The 15,851-nt window shown below is 41.5% G+C and overlaps 1 protein-coding gene across 1 annotated transcript in view; it reads right to left on the bottom strand.

Annotated features, from left to right (window-relative positions):
• The window catches only part of LOC115070933 (translation initiation factor IF-2-like), a 63,370-nt gene extending 55,982 nt beyond the window's left edge, over nt 1–7,388 (bottom strand). The window contains exon 1 of the mRNA XM_029565106.1: nt 7,265–7,388. Coding sequence (XP_029420966.1) covers nt 7,265–7,388 — 124 coding nt within the window. The remainder of the gene's footprint in view (nt 1–7,264) is intronic.
• Between the last annotated feature and the right edge of the window lie 8,463 nt (nt 7,389–15,851).

Here is a 15,851-nt window from a genome sequence, read left to right as displayed (position 1 = left end):
TCCCTCCCTTCTCTCTCTCCCTCCCTCCCTCCCTCCCTCTCTCTCTCTTTTCTTTCTTTCTTTCTTTCTTTCTTTCTTTCTTTCTTTCTTTCTTTCTTTCTTTCTTTCTTTCTTGTATGAGTGTTATACCTGCATGTATGTAAGTGCACCTGTGTCATGCAGGGACCACAGAGGACAGAGGAGGGCATTGGATCCCCTGGAACTGGAGTTACAGATGGTTGTTAGACGCCATGTGAGTATTGGGATTCGAACCTGGGTCCTCTGTAAGAATAGCCAGTGCTCTTAACTGCTGAGCCATCTTTCCAGTCCTTGTTTTGGTTATTCTTGATGCGTTGCATATTTATAATTTTTAGACTCAGTTTATCAATATTTAAGAAAAACATAAAGCATTGAAAGGTTTAGAAATAACAATTCACTCTCCTTGAAAAATTTAAATACTAAGAAGATAGAATATTAGCTACTTTAAGTTCTTGGCTTTAACTTCAAAGACTAAGAACTGTAGCTAAAGCCCAAGTTTTGCTCAAATGTGAAACTTAATCTCTTTGGACTCAGAAAAAAAGTAGAAAATAGTGGTAACCTGGGAAATATCCAGGGAAGACAGGGTGGGGTTCGGGGGGTTGCAGCTGTATAGAGTGAAAAAGGTGAAAGTGGCTGAATGTTTTTGGGGGAGTGAGAACATGTGTGGGTTCTGCTGCCAAGCTCTTGTCACTAACTAAAACACATTAAAATGACCCATAATAATTTTTAACTGGGAGTCCTTGGTTCCACTACCCTGGTATATCACTATTGTAGAGAAAATGCAAAAGTCACTGAAAACATTTTAATGTTTTGATATGCCTCACCTACCAAATCCAAAAATGTTAGTATAAATAGAACAGTTGAAAGTTTGTTTAAAGGAACAATCCATAGATAAGGAACGATTTTTGAATTAAATTTGGGAACACTTTTACTACTCAGCCTCTCTCTCCATGTCTCTCTGTCTTTATCTCTGTCTCTTACTCTGTCGGTCTCTCTCTCTGAACTTACTATTGCTCCTGTGACACACATTATATACTTCCAGAATCCTTATGAACCATACTAGTACAATCATTTGGGACAATTGTTCACTGAACTCAGTAATTGTATTTAATCTAACAATAGTCTTTGATACTTAGAATTGCAATTTCATTTCCTAAACTGAAGCATGGTTTGGCCATTGCATCTTATATTTTGTCAAGTACTGACGTCACACATTTCTCTAGCACATGGAAGAATTTAATATTAAAACAATTAAGATCTAAGTTACATTATACTATTTAAATTTCTTGAAGGCTCAGCAGAGATTTTAAAGGGTAACTTAGACTCTGTTTCTAATTTTGATTTGTAATAATCCTGAAAATGGATAAGGCAATTACATGTTGAGTTTTTTGCATGTAGTCTTATAAATGTATGTAGATAAATATTTTTCTAAAATAATTTTTAAATAACTTCAGAACAAGAATTATGTTTGAAATATAGATTAGGAAATAACAAAAAGGGAAAAATGCAGACAGAGAAGAGAAAAAAATTATTTCTAGGCAGTGCATAGACCCATAGGATGAACATATTGTATCTGATCAATCTAGGCCCCTGAGTCCTCTGTAGTGGACAAGTGAGGGTTGAACCACCCATTAACTATGTGTGATAGTTCACAGCTGTGTCTTTACAGGGCTAAATATGGCAGGGCCTTTCCTGTTTCTGTTCACCCGTAGCATTCTTTCCTCCCCATCCTTCTTCCTGGTTTCTATTATTATTAATATTGCTCCTTCAACTATCTGACTTTTTCAGTCCCCCAGTTCCCGTCCCACCCACAGTGCTGCCTTCTCCCACAGTTGACTAGAAGCTTTGTGAGGGAACTAGCCAGGGCCAGGTGATCAGGCCACAGTAACTACCAAGTACATATTGGATTCTGAGTAAATAGAGACAAAACTCCAGTTTTTCCCTACATTATCACTTGGAATTTAAATCACACTTTATAAATTTTGATTGTGTCTGGGCTGGGTTGGGAACAGAGACTACTTTATTCAAGCCTAGCATTTTAGTGTCTAGCAGAGCCTTTCATGAAAGTGATTATATGTTTTCCTTGTTTTATAACACTGATTTAGGGATGGTAAATAATTGGAGATTATATACATAGATGGTTTGAGGACATATTTTTAGATGCAAGCAAGAGAGATGAATAATGTTTTCTTTAATTTTTATTGCACTGTTTGCTATAAGGACATGCTCATACAACTCCATATTGTAAGTTGAACATGCTCCTCTACGTCCATCTCTGCCCTTCCCTTTCTGCCTCCCTTGTTCATCCCTTTTGTCCCTCTGGACTGATCCTCATCTGCTTTCATGTCATTTATATCTACATGATTTTATATATTTATAGAACACAGGAAACACATGAGAGAAAACACAGGTTTTTATATTTCTGAGACTGGCTTAATTTGCTTACTGTCTTTGGTTGTATCCATTTTCTTGCATGTGACATAGCTTCATTCTTTGTGACTGAACAAACTTCCGTGGGGTGTGTCATCCATGTGGGGTGTGTGTGTGTGTGTGTGTGTGTGTGTGTGTGTGTGTGTGTGTGATGCATTTTCTTTATCCATTTCTGTTTTGTTGGAAACCTAGGTTGGTTCCATAACTTAGCTATTGTGACTAGTGTTTCAGTAAACATTGATGTTCAGACATCTCTTTGATATGATGCCTTGGTGTCCAGGAGTTGTGTAGCTGGATCATATGGCAGTTCTATTTTCAATTTTTTGAGGAACATCCATACTAATTTCCACAGTGGCTACACTAGTTTAAACGGCAGTAAGTGTCCCCTTCTGTCCACATCCTTACTAGCATTTGTTTTCTTTTTACAATTAAAAAAAATTATGTGTATGAGTGTTTTGCTTACATGCATGCAAGTGCACCATGTGCATGCAATGCCTGTGGAGGACAAAAGAGGGCATCAGATCCCCAGAACTGGAGTTACAGACAGTTGCTAGCTGCCATGTGGGTGCTAGGAACTAAACCCAGGTCTTCTGCAAGAGCAGCTGGTGCTCTTAACCACTGAGCATCTCTCCAGCCCATTTGTTGTTATCTTAATAACTGCCATTCTGACCCGTGAAAGGGAATTTCAAAGAAGCTTGAATTTGCATTCTCTGAAGGCCAGTGAGGATGAACATTTTTTCCTGTGTTTATCGGTTATTTGTGTTTCATCTTTTGAGAACTGTCTGTTCATTTCATTAGCCTATTTATTGATTAGATTGCTTGCTTGTGTCTGTTTTGTGACAATACGGTGCTGTTTTTGCTACTATGGTTCTGTAATATAACTTAAAATCAGATATTGTGATAATCTCCAGCATTATTATTATATTATTACTTTTATTATTATTACTGAGACAGACGCTCACTATGTAACCCTAGTTGACCCAGAACTCCCTATGTAGACTAGGCTGGACTTGAACTCACAGAGATCTACCTGTTTCTGCTTCCTGAGAGCTGGGGTTAAAAGCATGCCTGGCCAATCCAGCGTTATTCTTTTTGCTCAAGATTGCTTTGTTTTTCCATATGAATTTTAAGATTTTTTTCTATTTTTGCAAAGAATGACATTAGAATTTTGATATGGATTTCATTGAATTTGTAGATTGCTTTTGGTTGGATAGACATTTTCACAATATTAAATCTATCACTCCATGAACGTGGAAGGTCTTTCCTTTTTCTAGTATCTTCTGTTTCTTCGTTCAGTGTCTTAAAGTTTTCATTGCAGAAGTCTTTTGCTTCCCTGGTTAGGCTTATTTCAAGAATTTTGGTTTGTTTGGTTTAGGCAATTGTGAATGGGATTATTTCTCTGATTTATTTCTCAACACATTTGTTATTGGCACATAGAAAGGCTATTGCATTTTCTAGGTTAATTTTGTACCCTGCCACTTTGCCGACAGTGTTCAAGCAGCTCTAAGTTTCCTGGTGGAATCTTTCTGGCCTCTTAAGCACAGAATCATGCCGTCTGCAAACAGGCATGATTTGATAGCTTCCTTTCCTTCTGAATCTTTATGTCCACCTCTTGTCTTACTGCTCTTGCCCTTCAAGCATCTATTGAAGGAGAATGGAGGGTCAATGCCCTTGTCTTACTCCTGATTTTAGTGGAAATGTTTTAATTTTCTCCCTTTGAGTATGATGCTGGCCATGTTCATTGTATGTACCCTTTGTTATGTTGAGATATTTTTCTTCTGTTGCTAGCCTTTGCAGGGGTTTTACCATGAGGAGATTTCGGTCTTTTTCAAACATTTTGCTGCATTTCTAGCATTTTCCCCTCAGTATTCTCCTCCTTACTGAATATTACTTTCACATCCTGTCCTGACTTGGCTTCCTTATTTCATTCAGCTATTTGTGTTCTCTTGGAATTCATTCAGGAGTTTTTGTGGCTTCTTTGTTATCTTTCAACATACTTAAAATCATTCTTTTGAATTATTTGGGATTTCATCAAATTCAGTCACTAGATTGTGGAATTAGTGATCTTTTTGGAGGACCCTGTTTCTTGAGTTTTACCATATTTCCTGTGTTCACAATGAGACTTGCACATCTGGAATTAGGTTACTGGTTAGATTTTCTAAATTATCCCCAGTCTTTCAGAGGAAGTGTTTATAATGCTCAAAAGGAACTTTTTTGGTGCAAGGTGGGGCTGCTGCTTTTCTTGCTACCTGTTGTCAGGGTACTAGGCTCGATCCCCAGTCCTCCTGTGAAAGTAGAAATTCTGTAAGAACACTATCAAGGGAAAGGGCAGGCTCCCATGAACACTCAGGAATACTCAAGCACTGCTCTAGAAATTAGAATAAGACTAGTGATTAGTGTTGGGCTGAGAGGGGAAAAGTAAATTGAAAGGGGGAAACTATAGGGACAAGTGAAGGAGTGTGCACGAAGCAGGTGTGGATAAAGGTAGAATGAAAGGAGGTAAAGAAACAGTCAGGGCTGGGAAGATAGCTCAATTGGCAAAGTGTTTGCCTCGTAAGTAGGGGGACCTGGTTTTGAGTCCCAAAACACATTAAAAGTCTGGGTGTGGTGGCACATGCTGTAATTCCAGGAATGCAGAGATAAGTGGGTCCTGGGGCATGGTGGCCAGCTATCATGGGTGGCTTGCTTGTGGTACTCTAGGTTATCCTCTGGTGTCCATATACACAAATGTGTCCAATATCTGCATACATAGGTCACCCACCCTTACATGAACACATACACAGAGGCAATCGGATAACCCAAGAGTCCCAGGTCTCAGGAGCTGAATCACAGACCCTGCACACCAGGTTTGAGGAAGTCTAGCAACAGACAAATGACAAAGAAAGAACAGGGGAATAAAGAGACATCGTGAGGGACAGAAGACAGCTGTAAGAGTTGGGGTCTCTCCTTCTGCCTTGTGGGACCTGGGAATCAAACACAGGTCCTCAGGCTTTGCAGCAAGCGCCTTTGCCCACTGAGCCACCTTGTGGGCCCAAGTCAGACGTGCTTTAACCTCAGTATTATTTTCTGAAATGACTTATTTATGATTATTTTCTTTATGTCTTTCAAGTCATCTAATTCCTATAACGTGTCTGAAAATATATGTGATGATTTAGGAAGAAAATATTCTGCTATAAATTAGGGAAGGGGACAGTGCTTTTGTATTAGCGCATATTAACTGTAACTTACCGCACTGGGTATGTAAATGACGGCTATAGCTACAAATCTTCATCATTGCCAGTTTACTCAGATGCTTGTAAAATGTACTTATGGGGGGAGGGGAGGTGGCTTAGTTGGAAAGTTGCCTGCATGCAAGCATGAGGACCCAAGTTTGAATCTCCAGAACTCATGCAAAAAGCCAAGGTTGGTGACATGCCCCTGCAACTCCAGGGTGGGGGTGGAGGCAGGTTAATCTCTGAAAATCATTGGGTAGCCAGTCTAGCTGAATCAGTGAGCTTCAAGTTCAGTGAAAGGCTGTCTCAAAAAATAAAAAAGGTAGGGCTGGAGAGATGGCTCAGCAGTTAAGAGCACTGGCTGCTCTTGCAGAGGACCCGGGTTCAATTCCCAGCACCCAAGTGGCTGCTAACAACCATCTGTAACTCCAGTTCTAGGGGATCCGATGCCCTCTTCTGACTTTCATGGGCACTGCATGACACAGGTTCAATTCACATACATGTAGGCAATACACTCATACACCTAAAATTAAAACAAGAAAACATTAAAATAAAAAATTTAAAAGGTGGAGAGTGATTGAAGAAATACACCCAATGTCAACCTCTGGCCTCCATAGGTACATGTATATACACCCCTTACATACATGTACACACAGCCACACTAACAAGTATATCAGAAACACACAATGTACTTCTAAATAAAAATGAAGAAGAAAAGAAATGGAACAGAGGAAGGGAGGGAAGGAGAGTGGTCAGGGCGAGAGGGAGGGAGGGAGGGCTAGAGCACTTGTCTAGCATATGTGAGGCCCTCCGTCTCATTCTCAGCAGCATCAGACAAAAAGAAAAAGAGACAAAAAAAATGGCATTCTAGGTTAAGGAAGAATCCTGGTGAAAGTTCAGGAACAAGTAACAACATGGTGAGTGTGCAGCCTGATAAATATTTTTTTTAATTGCTGGTACTTAACGTGCTACTGGGGTGCTGAGAGATGAGACTGTAAGTAGGCACAGGTCAGATTGTAAAGGACCTTGCATCTCAAGTTAAGGAGTTTGGATTTAATCTAGGAAGTGGAGGCTACTCATCAGTTCATTCCAGAAGACCATCCTAACATGTCCAGCAACATGGACATACTACTCTTTTAGACTGATTATTCTGATAATGTAGATGCTGGGTTGATGGAGATACCTGCTATAGTAACTTGAACTAAGGTACAGAAAGACATTGTATTGGGGACTATATAGACAATAAAACCATCAGTCTGTGCATGCCATAAGCTTCGCACTTGGGAGGCAACAGTAAGAAGATGGAGAGCTTGAGGGCAGTCTGGATTAAGACCCTTTATCAAAAACTCCAAACAACACAGGGCCTGACAATTGACTGGACGACCTTCCCGAGAAAGAGGCGAATTTGTTGACTCCTAGATGTGGATGGAGTGTACATGTGTTAGTGCTAGAGAACATAGGAGTACAGATTTGATGGAGAAAAAGATGGGTTGAGACTGAAATGGTTGAGACCGAGATGACCGGGATATCTAGCAGGCAGCCATGATAAACATCTCAGGAGACAGAGCCCTGGCTCCAGAGGTTCCTGTCAGGGGCTCAGTTACCTGTGTCCAGCTGTCCTCTCTGGGATGCTCCCTGGCAGGAGAAGAAGCCCTCGGTAGAGTTCAAAGTACACAGTGAAGAAGTAGCTACCTCTCGGCAGCCCTTCCTGGGGCTGAAGCCTGGCATTGCGATTCTTGCTCTTCAGTCTATTCCTGAAGAAATGGAAGATTTATTGTCTAGTTAAGAAGGAATTCTGTTTCATTTATGATCCTCATGCTTTCAACCACAAGAAGAGAGTGACCTAATAATTTCAAAATCTCTTTCTACCTAGCAAACTTATGTCTGAGGTTGTCTCTACCTGAAGAGACCTATTACCATTTATCCAGCCTGTCTGGAAGGTGAGTGGAGTGGACCTGAAATCAGAATTTCCCCTTTGAGCAGCAGAGTTTGAGGAAATCCAGGCTTGCTATGGATTCTGCTTTGTTCAAACCAGCCTTCATTTGGAGAGCGTACGTTTTCTTCATTCTTCCAAGCCATACTTGCTGGCCAGTTTTTTTCAACTAGAGACACCTGAGAAGAGGGACGTTCAGTTGAGGAAGTACTTCCATCCGACTGGCCTGCAGCTATGTGTGTGGGGTGTGCATTTCCCCCGATTGCTGATCGATGCAGGAGAGTCCAGCAGTGCCGACCCTGGGAAGGTGGGCCTGGGCTGCAGTAGAAAGGTTGCTGAGCAAGCCAGAGGCAGCAAGCCGGTGAACAGGGCCTCCAGGTTCTTGTCTTGTCATCCCTGGATGCTGGACTGTAACCTATTAGTCAAATAATCCCTTTCCTACCCAAGTTGCTTTTTTAAAAAAACTTTTTAAATTTATTTCTTTTTATTTTATGTGTATGAGTGTTTTGCCTGCATCTGTGTTAAGGACGTGGTGTGTGTAATACCTGCAGAGACCCAAAGAGGGCATTGAATGCTCTGGAGCCAGAGTTACACATAGTTGTTAGCCACCATGTGGATGCTGGGAACTGAACCTGAGTTCAGTACAATAGCAGACAGTGCTCTTAGCTACTGAGCCATCTCTCCATTTCCACAAGTTGCTTTTGGTCAGAGCTTTATTACAGCAACAGAGAAGTAAATTAAAACACCATATAAATTTCAAGAGTGCTGTCCTGGGACCGGGGCTTCACTCAATGGTAGAGCACTTGCTTAGTATGCTGAAGGTGCCTGGGGTTCTTGGGACAGTTAGTAAGTGGCTGTCCTTACTGCTGGCAGTGCTACCTCTCCGATACTTGTCTTATCTTTGACCAGCCTAATCTGTTGATTACCTTCCAGACAGGGATAGTGGCTTCTGTCCAGAGCACATCTCATTGCACTAGTCAGTTTGTAAGCATGGGCTAATGGGCATTATCAGGCCTGTTAGCACAGAATTAGTTAGGAAATCCATAGGCATAAGATTAGTCTGCCATTGTAAGTGGCATTGGACACCAGACTTCCTCGTCCACAAGCAGTGGGAATGTTCAAGCTATAAAATGGAGGGATGGGACAGGACTAGATGGCTCAGTGTTGAAGGGCAGCAACTCTTCATTTCATACACTATTTTGCCATATCAATTTCCAGGGTGGGAGAATGACTTGCTCCTTTTACAGTGATCACTGGGCTGAGCTCCAAGTCCTGTCAGGCTGCTGGTAGGATTGTCCCTGTCACTGCTCAAGACTAAGGAAGCCACACTCCAGCCTCTGCTCCATCAAGGGGAGGGGTGTTGTCTTAAGCGCACAGTCACATTTGTTTCCTGGGAGATTTAAAGAAGGTCCACTCCTTTTCTGAGGGAGAAGCCTACAGGAGAACAGTCTTGGGAGAATTCTTCTCTGGGTATCCAGGTTGTTGGCAGCCTTGTGCTTTGGAAAATAGTGCCACAACAAATAGCCACACACTACTCCCCACTGTGAATTTACTATTTTATCTTTGAGACTGAATCCTGAAAGTGGGATTTCTAGGTCAAAGTGATATATAAATTTTCTAGGTTTTGGGAGAGGGTCCAGTGGTTAAGTGTGCTGGCTGCTCTTGCAGAGGATCTGGGTTCTTCTGTTCCCAGTACCGACATGGCAGCTAACAATAGTCTGCAACTCCAGATTCAAGAGTATCTGATGTCCCCTTCTGAACTCCATGGGCATTGCAGGCACATGGTGCACTTACACACATGTAAACAAAACATTCATACACTTAAATAAATTCTAAAATTTTCTTTCTCTTCTTTATGGGTTATGCTAGTACATCAGAATTTTTTTAAGTTCTCTAGGTGTTTTTATTATATATCTAGTACTGAAAGAAATACTGGATGAAAACAGATGTCTAAATAACTTGACAGTTATTTGGGCTTTTCTGTTTCTTGGTCAATCTCTAATTGTGCCTTCAGTTTAAGAAATCCTTTCAAGACATCAGCCCTCCATATTAGACTGGTAAAGACTGACCAATGTTTCAGTAACAGGTGCACTTTCCTGTGGCTGTACCCACATCATCGCATCAATACTCAGTTTCAATGACATGAACAAAACGGATACTCTCTTCTCTGCGTAGAAGGGGCCAGCTAACTAGCCTGAAAAATTCCTGGTGCCCATACCACTCAGGCCTCAGCCCAAATGTACCCTCTTTTGAGATGTTTTCTTTGGTCAATGTAAGTCAGCCCCATTCAAAAGTTATCTGATCACAAATGTGAACCACTATGTACTTTTAATTTTCTGGTAACCATATTTAAAAAGGAAGCAGATAAAATTAGTTTTACTGGTATTTTTACTTAACCTAATATGTCCAAATATCATTTCCATATATAACCAGTATAAAACTTTTTATAATAGTATTTTATTGATTCTTTGAAAATTTCATACAATATATTTTGATCATATTCAGACCCCCTCCTCCATCTCCTCTCAGATCTCTCTCATCACCCTAATCCCCTGTCACTTTTCTTCTGGTCTTTTCGAGACAGGGTCTCCCTGTAGCTTCAGCTGGCCTGGAACTCCCTATGTACACCAGGCTGGCCTCAAACTCACAGAGATCTGCCTGCTTCTGCCTCCGAACTGCTGGGATCAAAGGCGTGCACCACCATGCCCAGCTCCTCTACTATTTTTTAAAAAGGTCTATGGAATCTAATGTGTGTCCTCAAATGCTCTTGGGTGTGAGTTCATCCTCTGAAGCCTGATCAACCTGCCCCCAGTCACACTTAAAAAAACTGAGTCTCCCCCTTCTAGCAGTTCTCAACTCCCAATAGGTCCTAAGCTGGGGCTAGGGCTTTTTGCCTGCCTGCCCCATTCATGCTGGGTTTTTGTTCATCTTGGAATTCGGTATAAACTTTTTATGGTGTTACTAAGGTAGACATGTGCAAAAAGAAGGTAGTTAAAGGGGAAAGTGGGAAGGAGGACTATACAAAGAGCTATGGGAATAAAGGGGACTTTTTTTCTCCTAATACAAGATTAAAAAAAAAAAAGCCTTAAGTACAGAAGGAACCCTATGGGATGGAAGAAAGCCCTTCCATATGGTTATTAAATGAAAATCCCAATGCCAGAGGTGGGTTGCCCCTCCCATGAGCTGTTGGTCAGAGGGGCCCTAGAAGTCCCCCAACAATAAAGGCCATTGCTCATAATGTTGGTTGCACACTGGAAGAACAGTATTGCTGAAGACACTGAATGATGTGAGCAGAAGAAATCAAGCGTGGACCAAGCTGGAAACTCCCTGACACTGGATGGGTGGCTTTCATAGTGCCAGAAGGTGACATGCAGATGGCTGGGGGAAGACTATCCCCTATAATTCGCTCAACAACTGACTCTGAGTGCTGCACTATTGATTTGCCAAATGAGATGTTCCAGCTAGTGCAATAGTGGCATGTCTAGTGTATGTACAACCAGCAAATTTTTGATTGGCTATAATGCCTGCTGCTGGGGATGGAACACACATCTGGTGCTGTAGACCAGGTCACCTCCCTGTGGCAGGGGAGAATATAGGCCCCAGTGGGGAAGCCACTGCAATTGTTTTGTTAGATGGATGTGATGCATCTGCTAAAGTACTGTCCAAGCATTTGTGTTTACGCCATTAGGTTATTATAGCAGCCAATGTTTAGATGTTCTTGCTTCTTGCTGTTTGTATTTTTATAGTAGTTGGAATCCCACTGGAATGGGCTGATAGCCCATGGAAAACAGATGCTGCAGAGACCCAAAAGTTCAGTCCCTTTCCACAATGGGTGGAAGATCATCCCACACCTATCACCCCCTCCAAGGCTCAGGGACTTTTGCAGAAGAGGTTGGCAGAAAGAATGTACGAGCCGGAGGAAGGGGTGGAGCATTAATTGGAAGTGTCCTCTGATCACTATGCCATCAAACTATAGTCACACCCCCTTCCCATGCTTGTCAATGAGTCGATGGGGGAGTCAGTTACCCCTCTCACCCAATAAGTCAACCTTAGTTGGATGTGGGGGAGGGGCTAAAGATATATAAGCCAAGAACGCCACGAGGCACCTCTCTTGCCATTTTGTGCAGCTGTATCGAAGTCACAGGATCCATATTTGAGTGTGGACTTCCCAGTGCAGCTGTAAATGGGGGAGAGGGGTATCTACTCTTATGCAAATAAACCCCCACCCTATTGTCTGTTAGCAAGCCCAATAAATTGTTAGGATTTTTTTTTAAAAGGAGAACACAAGCTGAGTACCAGTGTTTATCTCACTCTGCTGCAAAACGTGGATGCAACATGACCAGCTGCCTCATACTCCTGCCACCAAGACTTCCCCACCACGATGGACTGTATGCTCACACTTTGAGCCAAAATAAAACCTTCCCTCCTTCAAGAAAACAAAACAAAAACTTTTGATGGGGTTAGTTTACATTCTTTTTGGGTACTAAGTCTTTGAAATCCAGTGTGTACTTTTGTATTGTTAGCATCTCAATTTGCCAGCCACATTTTAAATTCCCCAGAGACACAGGTAGGCTGCCATGGCAGATAACATTAGATCAAGAGGCCTGTCTGCTTCCTCTCTACTCAAGTGGCCTGTTTGATTGCTTCTGTAGCCCCCAGCATCATCTAAATTTAGCCATTTCTTCTCTACTGCTTGCTGTTAGCCTTCCCTCCGAGAGTGTAAACATAGTGAACATGAAGTTTTATACAGCTCACCTTTGCATCCCCAGCCATCCACATACAATACAAGCTTTTCAAATGGACAAGTAAGTGAATGCTCAATTGGTAAGTATATGACTGAATTAATCCTTGGTTCAGAAGAATGGATGAAACTGACTAGCATCCCCAGCATTTGAACATGTGCTGCTGCAGTAGACAAATCACATAACTTTTCTGAGCTTCTATGAAGCAGGAGAAATTGCATCAGATCTGTATGTGAGCTTGTCTCTTAAACCACAGAATCTTCTACAGAGGCAGTTGTTGTTTCTCACATATTTCCCCAAATGTATATTGTTCATTAGTGGTGTAAGGGGAGGGTCCTGGATTGGCACTTACCAACTGCACAACTCAATCATGTAGCTCACTTTCTGTGACCCAATAAAACAGACTCTCCAGGAGGAGGGCTAGCAATGAAGTCTAACACATGCCCTGGGACTCTTGTCGTCAAGATGTCAGGGAGGAGATTTGCAATTGCTACTCCACCTGCATTATCTGAGGTTATAAAGATATGAGTGCCCCATCTTTGCACCTCTTTTGTAAAGTGCACAGGTCTGGGAAGATTGCTAAGTGGGATAAGAAAAATGATAACAATTTTCAGCTAGATTAGCAGTGCCAGCCATGGATGTGGATGGCAGAAGTGCCTGCCAGCTCACTCTTTTCTCCCCTGAAGGGTAATGGCAAGTACCTTGGCCACCCTGTGTCCTCTAGTTCAGAAACTGACACCAAGATTAAGGAAGGAAAGGAAGGGCAGAAACACTCCCTTAGAGAGGTTGATCACCTAAAAGAGGGATCCTGGTGGTGGATCTTGAAAGGTCACAGGCCACCTGCTGACAGACTACCAAGTAGAAAGTCTGGGACCCAAGGAAAGCCCCTGGAACCACCCCCATCCTGAATTCAAACTTAATAAGCCAAAAGCAACAACAAAAAAACAAAAGCCAAAATGAGAATGGGCAATATCACCATTTCACTCTCCTCTTTGGGCACTGTGAGGCCTGAGGATTTGGGAGAATGACTGAAGACAGTTACAGATAGATTTGAGAGGTGATGCCATCACAGCTGAAGTTCTGCATCTAGCATTTTTACTGGCTGTGTGAGAATTTCTGCTTAAACAATTTATGAGGATACAAAATTTATTTTGGCTCATGGTTTCAGTCCATCGTCCTTGGATCCATTTCTTCTGATCCAATGGGAGACAGAACATGAAAGCAAAGAGTGTGTGATAGAGCGCAGCAGCCTGTTGCATAGTGGAGGGGGAGCAGGAGCAAAGGAGGCTGTCGTAGTTAATTTAATAACCACATGATTAGAAGAAGCATTTCACTACAGCTTTAACATATTCAGTAACAATTTCTAGAGCAAGGATACATCTCTGTCAAAAGTGGCTGTAATTTTTAGGTTCACACTTGAATTAATACAGTTATAAAATTTGAACTCAGTGTAGACCCTGTAAGACATATAATTGGATGACTTTTTAACCTTTAAAAAAGATATCCATTTCATTTTAAAATTTGCTGTTACCTACATAAAGATTCATTTTTAATGCTAGTAACGCTTAGTTGTTTGCACATGTGTCTCTAATCTCTATGTATCTGATTATTACTAGTCATAGCTGGTTACACTCAGACGCTTGCCACCTGAGTATGGATATAAAGTCATCAGGTAGATTTCAATTGTAATGTTTATCACCTATACTAATTAACATGAAGTAAATTTTTATGCTTCCTCCTCAAATATGTCATTTTTTTATTTGCTGATTTTTTTGTGTGTATATGATACAGAACATCCCAAATAATCTTATTCATTTATATACTCACTTCCAAAATGGCACTCTCCCATAGCCTCTTCTCCCCACTGGAGCCCATATACTCTGTCATCCCTGTTACTGTCCACTGTGTTGTTGGCACCTCCAGCCATTCCCCAGTGCTTGTCCACCCATGGAATCTATTCAGCCTATCTAGAGATCCTTGTTTTAGGAAGATCAGCTGTTCCTCATCTAGCAGCAATCAATTGTCAACATTCCTTTAGATAAGATTGGGGTCCAAGTTCTATGCTGGGTTACTGTCTGGGAGTCTTTTGGGCAACCCCAAAAGACTCAAAGGAAGGTATCTCCTATCTGGCATTGTTTCTTGTTAGCCTTTAGCTATACATCTAGACTCTTAAAGAATTCTATCGACCCATTTAATCTTTGGTTATACTTTCCTTTTGGGTGTTTAAGACCCTACAATTGGCCCAGATGAACCAATTTATTTTTACTCTTAAAGTCATTTGAGGATCTGTTCCTCAGGGGTCACATGGGCTTGGAATGATTCCTTGGCTCCTTTCTTTTACCAGTTCTGTCTATGTGAAGATACGTCAAAGGTCTTGCTTGACCATGGCTGGCCTCACTTGGAAGCATGGAGGAAATGTTTCCTCTGTGTTGACCCTCCTCTTTGTACACTGGACACTGGTTCAAGTCCCTCTGGTGGGGTCTCCACAGCCTCCTTTATCAAGAGGACAGGTGACTCACCACAGTTACAGGACATTTTGAGAAATGCTCATAGTCCCCTGGAACTTAGTCGATCTGTGAGGGCAGGGAGCAAAAACTGTCTTTATGTCCCTCTGACCAAATTAGTATAGGCCTCAAAGTATGGCTGTTAAACATCCAAGAAGGTTAGTTTTACCAGTCTGGTACTTTTAATTACCATGTGCCATGTAGATAAAGCTTGGGCAAAAAAACAAATGTTCTCAGATAAACCTTGCCTAGACATATATTATATTCTTTGATCTAGTTATATGTGTAATTTGTCAGTAGGTTGTTGGACTAATATGGTTCCCTCTGGTTTTATAAAAACTAGCTAGGCATTATTTATCTCTCGCATTGTCTAACCCTTCCACCATGCTTTCCCCATTTAAGGTGCCTCCGTTTTTCCCATTTCTCCCTTAATAATGTCCTTCTGCAATGGTCTCACCTCTCTTGAGCTCCTTCTTTCTCTTTATCCCCTAGGTTCCTTGTATAACCTTTCCTCCCCCATCCCCTTAAAATCACCCAATTTTTATCCGTATCTCCCTTATTAATGCCTGTTTCCTGCTGTTCTTCTCTTTCAGATTCTTTCTTTTCCTTTACCTCCCTGGTTCCTTTTCATTATCCTGGTTCCTGTAGTTATGTCTGGGTACATAATCACTTATCAGGATTTGGTGTGAGGATCCACATATGAGGGTGAACATATGTCCTTTACCTGCAAATTTCAAGATTTCATCTTTCTTTACTGCTGAGTAAAACTCCATCATATAAATGAAGCACATTTTCATTATCCACTCGATAGCTGAGGGACACTTAGGTTGCTTCCATCTCTTAGCTATTGTGAAAAGTGCAGCAACAAACATGGATGTACAAGTGTCTCTGCAATAGGATGAGTTCTTTGGGTATATGCCAAGGAGTGGTATAACTGGGTCAAATGGTAAAATGGTAGGTTCATTTGTAGTTTTTTAAGATTTCTCCACACTACTTTCCAAAGGGGTTGAAC

Source organism: Nannospalax galili, unplaced genomic scaffold, assembly GCF_000622305.1.
Source record: "Nannospalax galili isolate Female #2095 unplaced genomic scaffold, S.galili_v1.0 scaffold930, whole genome shotgun sequence".
Taxonomy (NCBI): domain Eukaryota; kingdom Metazoa; phylum Chordata; class Mammalia; order Rodentia; family Spalacidae; genus Nannospalax; species Nannospalax galili.
Note: the sequence above shows the minus strand (reverse complement) of the source record. Positions and strands in the feature narration are given on the sequence as shown.